Genomic DNA, 10805 nt, shown 5'->3' with positions numbered 1-10805 from the left:
CCCCCCCCCCCCACTTTGTATGCATGTCTAAGATTAAGTTTTTCCCAAGGTTAAAGTATGTCAAAATGATAAGCAAATGAAAAAGAACCTTGAAAAAGAAGGTGTCAGACAACATTAATAATACCAGAGCTACTAGGTTGTGCTAATAGTAATTCAGTTTACCTATATCTTAGTCTTTATAACTGTGGTATAGAAGCTCGCAATTGTTAGTGGATTTTATTTTTACAAAACCCCTCTAAGGCACAAAAATATTATCCTCCATTTTAAAGATGGGGAAAAAGAGACTGAGTTGATTAATTCCTGGCTTTGACACTAACTTGTTATAGAACATTAAAGCAGGTCTTCTAAATATCAGCCTAGTACCTTAACCTCTCAATCCATCTTCCCCATCCATTTTGAATGCCAATCATGTTCAAGGGTTTTTGGTTGTAGCCGTGTCTAAGCACATAGGCAGCCAAGGTTCTTTGAGTGATCTCTTTCATTAAACCAACTGAGTGATCTTTTATTAGACCAACACTCAGTTGGTCTAATAAAAGATATTACAACTATTCAAAGAACCTTGCCAATCAAGTTCCGTCAGTTTGTTACTTTTTTAACCACATCTAGTTTCAATAAGAACATAAAGGTTAGATGAGCTTCCCTCTTGTTGTTAAACTCTTTCCTAGTTTAGCTGGTAGCCACTACCAATATGCTGTCATGTTTGAATTCCTAGCACAAGAGAATGCTAACATCACAAAAACTGGTTTTACTGAAACTGAAAACACCAAGAAAATGTTTCTATCTCTACTTGCTTTTTAACAACCTTTGTTGTTGTTTTTTAAAACAAACCCTACCTAAATGTGGATCCTAAATAATGTTGATTGTACCCATTAAAACAGTCTGTAGCAAAAAGTAACAATGAATTTAAACATATAGAAATCTGTACTTACATCTATGAAGGAAGCATTGATATAGTCTGTATACTCTTGACCTCTTTTCATTGAAAGAATCACTCTGTTAAAGTCATCTGAAAAACAAAAACATCCACACCATGTTTTGTTGTTGTTGTTGTTGTTGTTTTTGCAGATCGATTGTTTCATTGTACTTTCATAGACATGACAAAAAAGAAGAAAAAAAAAAAAGAAATCCTTGTTTGAAAGCCCAAAAGAGTGACATAACAAGTGCTTGATCTTGGAAATCAATGGAGCTATTCACATCAATAAGAGCCTTCAGGACCTGGATCCATGTTTTAATGCCTGATGATTGCAAAAACTGAGCATTCAGTATCACCATTTGTTGTTTAGACAGTCTTCTCAGAAAACTATACTTTTCACATGCAAAATTGAAGGATTCATATTTAAGAAACACCACTGCTGAAATGCTTCATTAAGCCTTTAATGAGTATCAACATTATTTTACACTTAATGATTAAAATAGCAAAACATATAAATAATTACTAATTCTTGCAGAAAGAGACATTACTTACCAATCACTGGAGTTCAAGATGTGTTTTCCACCTGCACATCTACACTGTGGGTACACATCTCAAGCACACAAGCCTTTTGCTTTGGAATCACCCACAGTGAGGATGTGTATATGGACAATGACTTGATGGAGAAAGAGAATTTACTAATTGGAGAACTCCAGTTACTGATATGTGATATCCATACACACATCTACATCCTACCCTCCTTCAACATGACCATCTTGAACTGGAAACTGCAAATGCAAACGATGGTACTGAACTTTCTTAATTGCAGAATGAGGTCCCATCCTCTTTAGAACCAGAAATTAACCAGTCTAGAACTCCTGTCCCCGAGCTACTGAGTGACTCCTTCAGCTGCTCTCAGTGTTAAAGAGGAGAGTACTTTCTGGTGTAGCAAAATCTTGTGAAATACATTCCTGAAAAGTCGGATTTGGAGTGAAAAGCAAACTGCATTGTATGGTATATCCTACTGCAATGGTGTCTAGAACCCAGTGGTATGATGTAACTGGGACTGAGGCATACTGGAAAGTCAGGTAGTTATTTAAGGTAGAAGAACAAAGAGACACCAAAAGGGATCATAAGCATTTCAGCTGCACCATCAAAGGTTTGTTTCCTGCCTGAAAAATGGAGTGAGGCAAATAATGCAGCAAAATACTGTTTCTGTTTATGGAAACTATGCTGCTTTCTGTCTAGTTTAGAAAGTCAATTGGTCAGCATAAAAAATGGAGGAATACAGGGGGGATGCTGAATATATACAGAACGTAGCAGGTACTTCAGTTTCCTTTTAAAAACTGTGAATTAACTGAACAGGAGCATAAAGAGGCCTTTAAGGGTGTGCAATAGGGCCGTGCAAAGCTTCAGTCCATGATTCGATTCAGCCCAATTCAGTGGCCGAATCTCTAAATCCAAATTAAATCAGAGGACCCTTTAATTTCTCAATCAGATTGGAACCCTCTGAATTGATTTGGAAAGATTCAGAGTCGGACATAGAGACAGCTTTAAATGTTTTTCCTACATATCTCTAGGTATCAGGTGGCTCGCAAGTGCTGAGATACTGGGGCACATGGAGTGTTCCACAGAAGTATGGGGGGCTCCCCAGCACACTCAGCAGCAGACACAGTAATGGACCAGAAGCCGGACAAGAAGCACTTCTGGTCCACTTCAGGGTCCACCAAGGAACGCGCAGGGGCCCCCCCTCCCGGCTCGGTGACTGATGCCTCCTGGGTCGAGGGAGGGCACCCGGGGTTCCCCAGTGGCCAATTGCCAAGCCAGGGAGGACTGCAGGGGGCCCCCCCCGCATACTCCCCAGCAGACTCGGAAGTAGATCGGAACCACTTCCAGGTTTGCCGCCGAGCATGTGGAGGGCCCCACCCCACCACTCCTGTGGGATGTTCCATGTGTCCCAGCATTGCAGTGATCACGAGCCATGCCTGCTACCTCAAGGTATGTAGAAAAAACTTTTGAAGCTGTGTCTATGTCTGAATCGCTGATGAAATCTTCAGATTCAGATTTGGCCAGATCGAATCAGGGACAGTGATCTGAATCAACTGTTTGAATCATTGTCCCTGATTCGGGCCAAATCTGAATTGAATAGGGCCTGCTTCACACACCCCTAGTATGCAGTGCTGCATCAATCCTCATTCTAAACAATTCTGAATTTTCAAGGAGAAGGTTCTCCACAGTATTTTGCGCCTCCTTAGAAAATCCCAAAATCTGTAAGGCAGGAGGAGGGTCTGAAAACAACTACCATTTCCACTCCTTTCCTTCTGGAGTTGATCCAAATGGTTCTGACTTTTCATCAGCAGTATGGGCACTTACTGAAGGTTACAGGTTGAACAAAAGTCTTTTTGGAGAAACTTGGCACTTTTACATATGCTCTGGGGGTAGAGGTGGGGTGGTGCTTTAATTAGAGTGGCTCTCTGAGCCTCTCTAATTAAAATGCCTCAGTGTCTTGTGTATCAGTGCCCCTGTGCTTCAAAATAGTGGCAGGAGTACTTCAACTAAAGCTTGTTTGATGAGCTTTAATTAAAGCACCCCCACCACCATTTTGAAGCTTAGGACTCTGATACATGAGATGCAGAGGGTGGCCGGAAGACAATAATTACGCTCTGATACACTGTAATTACAGGGCATGGGAGCAACCTTGCAGCGTGTCTACAGGCACCCTTGGTTTCTTCCTGTCCACACTTCTAGCTCTTCAAAGCCAAGTGACCAAGCATCTCCAAGATTCCCTTGTAGACCCATTGTCATTGATGTGCAGATCCATTTTTGTTGTAAAATGTTAATTAACATATGTTAAGGCTCAGTGACCGTCTCCAAAGAAATCTGGAAGGCTTAGGCCAACAACGGACAATGGTACTGGACCATCAATGCTGGAACCTTTGTGAGCTTTGACAGTACCCTTAAGGGGACCTGAAATGTGCGACGCAGATGGACAAGGACATTGTGAGCCAGGCTCTCTCAAAGAGCCCTGGACAGGGGACTTTCCTAGGAATTCAGTCTCAGAGACAGTCTTCAGATTCCATGGATCTACCCATGAGATGAATCACAGCCTTTATGAGTTCTGAATTTAAGAGGTCTGCGTATGGAGCATTCTCCAGGAACATGGGATACTTTGAGAGGACAAAGCACCTTTGGATGCACCACTGGGCACAGGTTGAAGTACTGTGAGTGGGAAGAAACCACAAACAAGGAAATCTGAAAACCAGAAAGAGAAAAATAGCTCCTAAACCTTCCACCTTATAAGAAGGGGGGGAAAAATCAAGAGAGTCAATGAGAAGGAGGCAGCATTCAATATGGTAGTTTCACATGAAATAATACACATTAATATGGGGGGTGGGGAACACAAGGGACGCCAAACCTCAGCAAAACAAAACAACGCCTCCAAACTGCTAAGAAACAATCCCCTTCTTTTAAAAAAAAGAGCAGCAGAAGATAATAGAAATAATATCAAGTAATTGAAGCACTTTGAAAGAAAAAATTCAGGTAGGATTATAGGCCATAATAACGTGAACCAACAAAAGCACTCTTTCTCTCTAGACAAGGGGTTTAACCAGAACTGAGGAGCACCATTTCTTGCCACAGGGAAAGACAGGGCCATGGTGTGCCATGCATATCCCACTAAAACAAAATACCTCTGATGGAGTTCTGGAGAAAGATGCATACCCATCACAATGAGGTGGGCCCATCACTCAAAGGAGAATGTACACATTAGGTGTCACCTTGAGATGTTACTGAAATTGTAAAGCTCTCAGTAATATTAACCATTTATAAATTTTTAAATATATATACTTGTAAAGTAACAGGTAACAAAAAGGAAGGCTAACTGAAAACCTCAATAAATAAAGTTCTAGAAAGAAAAAAAGAATGCTTCTCAATAGTACCATAGGACAAATAGCTTAGGTGATGGAATTCAAACTTCTTTCCTCTTAATAGGATTTATTTCTTGATATAACTTTCTATTTTGCATATGTGCAAACATTTGTAGAAATAGAAAGCAACTAAAAAGTCTTTTCTTTTTGAAAGCTGCAAATTAGTTTGCTCAAATTTCAGTCTTAAGAGTGCCACCTACTGTTTAGCTCAAAACAACAGTGTCATATTCTTTTGTAAGGTAACCTGCTAACAACATATGTAATAAATGATGCTTACACATTACAAAAATCATTTAATAGTACAATAATATTGACATGGCACTTAAAATGTTAAGCAGATATACTTATAATAATGTAGAAAATACAACATCTTACATGGAATTATCTGGATGACCCTGGCTTTCTTCATATTTGCTGGCAGATTGCCAGTTCTCATATTTTCTTTCATTATCCGAACATTTGTTAATTTCTGCAATGAATAAACGTATGCATTAGACCCATTTTTTTAATTTGACCTTCAGTGCTAGCTGTTTCTTATACTCAGCAAAGGACAAGTCTCTATTTGGAGCCTACTAACCTCACTTCTCAGTTAGACTGGGGGCTAGTAGTGGTTGTGTCAGAGGCTGAGCGCTGCACACAGAAACTTTTTACACTGGCCAGCAAAAAAAGCAAGAACACATTAACTATTCACTAAGCGCTCACCTTTTTGCTAAGGCACAGACATGTGGTTTCTGGCCCAAGGATCTTGACAGGTTACAGGGCTGGGCTAGCAAAAACAGGATGCACTTCACCACTGACAAGTGCAGGGTGCTGCACTTGGGCAGTAGTAACCAGCAGCACACTTATAAAATGGGAAACTCCCTTCTTGAGAGCACGGAGGCAGAAAGGGATCTTGGAGTCATTATTGACTCCAAGATGAACATGGGCCGACTATGTGAGGTCACGGTTGGCAGGGCTAACCAGACCTTGTCGTGCATCCACAGGTGCATCTCTAGCAGGGCCAAGGAGGTGATCCTCCCCCTCTATGCAACACTGGTCAGGCCACAGCTGGAGTACTGTGTCCAGTTTTGTGCGCCCCACTTCAGGAGGGATGTGGACTACATTGATAGGGTCCACAGGAGAGCCACCCGAATGATCCAGGGACTACAGGGCAGACCCTACAGTGAGAGACTGCAGGACCTGAACCTGTTCAGCCTTCACAAGAGAAGGCTGAGGGGGGACCTGGTGACTGTCTATAAACTCACTAGGGGGGACCAGAAGGGTTTGGGAGAGACCTTGTTTCCCCTTGCGCCCCCTGGCATAACAAGGAATAATGGCCACAAGTTGTTGGAGAGTAGGTTTAGATTAGACATCCGTAAGAACTACTTCACAGTCAGGGCGGCTAGGAGCTGGAACCAACTTCCAAGGGAAGTGGTGCTGGCTCCTACCCTGGGGGTCTTTAAGAGGAGGCTTGATGCCTACCTGGCTAGGATCATATGAGCCCAGTTTTTTCTCCTGTCCTGGCAGGGTGTTGGACTTAAAGATCTATAAGATCCTGTCCGACCCTACTTTTATGGTTCTATGATTTTTTTATTCATCAAAGCAAGAGAGATCAAGGAAGTGCACAAGGAAATAAACCATTTCTGCTCATGTAAGATTGTTATTAAAAATATGCAGATCACAGTTGCATAGTGAGGACTGAGTTTAATACAAGTACTGAATCACATTCTGTACAAAAATAAACTATTTTCTTCTGAAACTTCAGTACTTGTTCTTTCAGTAAAGAATAAATACTTTGAAAATTAGTAAGTGTGCAAGTTCTTTGACAGGTCTCTTGGGAGAAATAAGTTTCAGGAATGATTTGAAAAAGAGGATTAAACCAAACTCATTTTAAAATATAGTATTTTAATTGCATTATAATAAATAGTTATTCTAAGTTTAATTTAAGAAATAAGTTTTGAATTTAGAAGTGAAAGAATTTATGCTATGTGGAAAAAGCCCTTTCTGGGATGTTGTCTACTTGTTGGAAACTTCATGCTGTCTCTGAAACTGGTTAAACACAGTTCTGCTTTGCACAATGAAGCCAAATGGTACTTTGATTATGCTACTGAATTATGCTATATGTTTGTAATTCGGATGACCTCCAAACTGAACTATGTTTTGCGCGTGTATGGAAAGCAGCTGGCTCTAAAAAATCATGTCAGCCATATGAGAGAGCAGAAAACAGTAGCAGGAATTGTGAAGCAAATCAAAGTGCTCTGCTTGTTCATTTGCATCTTTGTTGTCACAGATAGTGATGAAATCCTCTTTTCAGCATTTAACTTGAGGCTAGACTGCTAGGACAAGTTTCCCTGTTGGCCACAGCCACTGGAACAAGATAATCAAATGACTAACTATTGGAATCCCATATGGGAACATGTGATATTGATCCAATTAAAGCTCCATGTCATTTTTATGCTTTAATCTGATACACAAAATAAGGTGATATAAAGACACTTACACATATGTTATAAGGCTAGTCATTCTATAAAGTTTTCTTCAGAACTCTTAGATGTGATTATATTTTTTTCTAAAAAGTGTTGAAATAGTATGGATGGCATTATCCATTTATGCTCTCTCAGTGACACTAAAAGATCTTTATTTTTTTTCCCCCTGCAAACAGCTCGGCAAATTGATCAAGAGACCTAAAAGTCAATTTGGGTTCTCCTCCGCATGAGCAACTTCAGCAAGTACAAGAGTTCTGCAATCAAGTTCTGTCAATGAGCAAGTAAAAGGAAATGCAATCTGGCTCCATTCCCCAGTTTCTGCAACATTAACAAGAGTATACATTGAAAAAATATATTTTTATAAGAAAATATTACTCAGGACCTATGTGGATTTGGTTAGTAGAATACTGTGCTGTCATTTTTGGCCCATCACTTTTAGGAGCAGAACCTTAGAGAGGGAGGGTTCCACAATATTGTTTTCTGACCGTACAAATTCTATGCATGGAAAATGTTCCTCATCTTTCCCATAACTTGAAACAAAAGAAATAAAGTTGAGCTGTTTAGTTCTGACAGCTTTAAAAAAAGCTATATTTCTTCTACATATGAACATGTCTTGTTGGCCCAGCACCTAAAATTTTGGCAAGTTATTTTTTATTTTACTTACTTTAAATTCTTCTTCTAGCCCCATTTGTCCAAGATGGGGAGTTGTACTGTGTGATGTTTGTAGGTGCTTTTCTAAGGAGGACACATCTAGTTCTGTGTCACCGTAGAGGTAGTATTCCAACAAGGCCTGATATATGAATGAATACTGCATCTGGAATGAATAAGCAACAAGTACAATATATTTTAAAACAATTAAATATAATTTAAAAAAATACAGCACATCCATTTATTTTATATGATCAATTCATGATTTCCCATCTTGTTAGGCCACTAAACAAGTTAAAGGAATAAGCCTTGGCCATGATAGGGGATTTCTATTACGCTCTGAACATCATGGGGTACAAACGGGAAGAATACAGAAGCAGAGTCTCAGAGTTCTTTCATAGATGAGTTATCATTCACCTTATTCGCCTAACACCCTGCAACACTATTAATCTCTTGTTCAGCTTTGCTCAGGCTGTGTAGGGAGGAATGAAAGTATTGGGATAGGTACCACTGTTTGGAAAACATCAATGCATTGCCAGTTTTAAATATGAAAAATTAACAAACTATCACAAAATTAAATTTTTATTTACCTCGGTTTGAACCATTTGCGGGCGCTGGTTACGGATTCTTGCGACAAACTCAAAAACATCAACTCTCTGTTCAGAATGCATCATATCTATTATGGCATCTATTACAATAAATGTGCCTGTTCGACCTACACCAGCACTTCAAAAAGAAGAGAGACACCATTGAGCTATAAAGCTAAGAGAAACTACTAAGGTAAACTCAGAGATAATCCATATTTTGCTCATATTAAACTGAAACCCAAACTGATGTTAAGCATCATAAAAATCTGTTTCTCATTTTAAATGATAGCATTAATGAAAAGGGTTTCTACAAATGAATCTGCAATACTTTTTTTTTTTTAACCAAAAAAACAAAGGGAATTTTGGAAAATTTTTGGAATAAATTTCCTCCCTCTGTGATGAGTTTAGAGCTAGTTAAAAGGTTTAATTTTTTAAAATTAAAACAAAAGTTGGAAATTATGATTGTGTTTTTGACAAGCTAAAGATATTGAGTAAAAGCACACTTTTAAAAATGATCCTTAAATCTCTTTTTTACTTTACTTTGGTAACAAAAATTTTTGTTGCACCTTCTTTTCCAAATGCTAAGCACTATTTGATGCTGAAGTTTTTAGCATGTCTGTTCTAAAATATTATCACATGATCCCAAATAGCCACCAGAGGGAGCAAGATTATTACAAATCATACCAAATCACAAATGCCTTTCAGCTCTTCCTTTTAGAGGAAAAGGGCATGGCATCCTGTGTTAGACATTAACATTTCTGTAACAATGTTAGTCAATTTTACCTAGCAGCTTTTTTTACTAAACTATTTTTAGTTTTTTGTAAGAAATATACACTCTAAGAAATCATGTTCCAGCATCATAAACAATGATAATTTTCTCAAAAAAATACAGACTAGAGAAAATATAATCATTACTATCATTTTCTGTTTACTTTTCACTTCACTATGTGTATAGAATAAGAAGCCATCATTTCTTCTTTCGATTTATTTTAAAAAATGACAGTGGCACCAAGTTTTCAAATAAGTTCTTTATTCTGTAAATCTATTATAAATCTGTAAAAATAATTTATTATATAAAATGTGTGTGCAAATGCATATTCTTCATCTATATGTAACTAGATACACGGTGCCCATCTTTGTCCAAGCAGAAAATTATGCTGCATTCAGTTCTTAAAAACACCGAAATCCTCAGCATGGTCAGAAAAGCTGGGTGGAAGAAATCACCTACCAATAGTCCAACAAATTCCACTTGTAGGATAACTGAAATGGGCAAACTAAACCCAGCACAGCTCACTGACATCAAAAGACCATAAAACTCGTTGGCCCTCTAAGAGTGACCAGTGTCCACAACCTGCTTCAGACCTAAAATGCTTCGCGCATAGATTTTAATAATCTTTTTGGTCAGGCTCTCTTCTGTTGGCTTCAAATTGCTCCTCTCTCCCATCCCCCCATCATTATTTCTTTTTCCTTTCTCTCTCTCCTCCTCCCACACATTTTCTCTCACCCTTTTCACTATTTCCAGTTTGCTGCCCTTATCGCTTTTCCTTCTAAGCAGCATCAGTTGCCACGTTTCTAACTCAGTGCATTGCCCCTGCTTCTCGCTTCTTTCTGTAAGTACTCAAACTACTCCACTGCACTCACTCGTGTTCTCAGTCTCCTATTTTCTTGATTTCAGATTTTACTAGATAGTTTTCTTTCTTTACATCATCTAACAACACAATTTTCTCATCCTCGCTCACTGTCCACCCTTGCACCACCATCAGCCTTTACCCTCCCCCTTCCCTTGCCTCCTGATTTCTCTCCCCACTGCAGACTGTATGGGCGCACCCAGATGAGCCCACATGTGCCTCTTGCAGTGACTCAAACTCCTTTGAGACACTGCAAGAGGCACATGCAGGAATGAGAAAATGTTCCTCGCACTGCAAATTTGCAGCACGGGGCAAAATTAGACCCCTGGATATCCAGGGGTCAAAAAAAAATGGAGTGAAAAAAAGCAGGGTAGGGCATGGTCCCAGGCCATGCCCTGAGGCAACCGGAGACTGGGTCCTCCACAGAGACAATCTGGTAACAGCCAGAGTGTCTCTATGGTTGGCCCTTGCCCTGGTGCTGAAGCATGCAGCCTGTCGTGCAGGGCAGGCAGTGTGCCAGCTGCAGAGAGCTGGACCCAGGCTCCACTGCAGGTAAGTAGGGTGTTGGGCAGGTGGAGGAGGAAGGGGACCATAGGGTGGGACCCCACCAGCCCTACCTGCTCCCCTAGCCCCCTGGATCC

At 39.8% G+C, this 10805-nt stretch overlaps 1 protein-coding gene across 3 annotated transcripts in view; it reads right to left on the bottom strand.

Annotated features, from left to right (window-relative positions):
• PTPRE (protein tyrosine phosphatase, receptor type E) overlaps positions 1–10805 on the bottom strand; it is a 235412-nt gene that overhangs the window by 28812 nt on the left and 195795 nt on the right. For all 3 annotated transcript variants that reach the window (XM_019502996.1, XM_019502997.1, XM_019502998.1), the window contains 4 exons: positions 8540–8675; positions 7966–8115; positions 5212–5305; positions 930–1006 (listed from right to left, as the gene is read on the bottom strand). In XM_019502996.1, coding sequence (XP_019358541.1) covers positions 930–1006; positions 5212–5305; positions 7966–8115; positions 8540–8675 — 457 coding nt within the window. The remainder of the gene's footprint in view (positions 1–929; positions 1007–5211; positions 5306–7965; positions 8116–8539; positions 8676–10805) is intronic.

Source organism: Gavialis gangeticus, unplaced genomic scaffold (assembly GCF_001723915.1).
Source record: "Gavialis gangeticus isolate Ggan-Ray unplaced genomic scaffold, GavGan_comp1, whole genome shotgun sequence".
NCBI lineage: Eukaryota > Metazoa > Chordata > Crocodylia > Gavialidae > Gavialis > Gavialis gangeticus.
The sequence above is the reverse complement of the archived record's forward strand: the minus strand, read 5'-3'. Positions and strand labels throughout refer to the sequence as shown.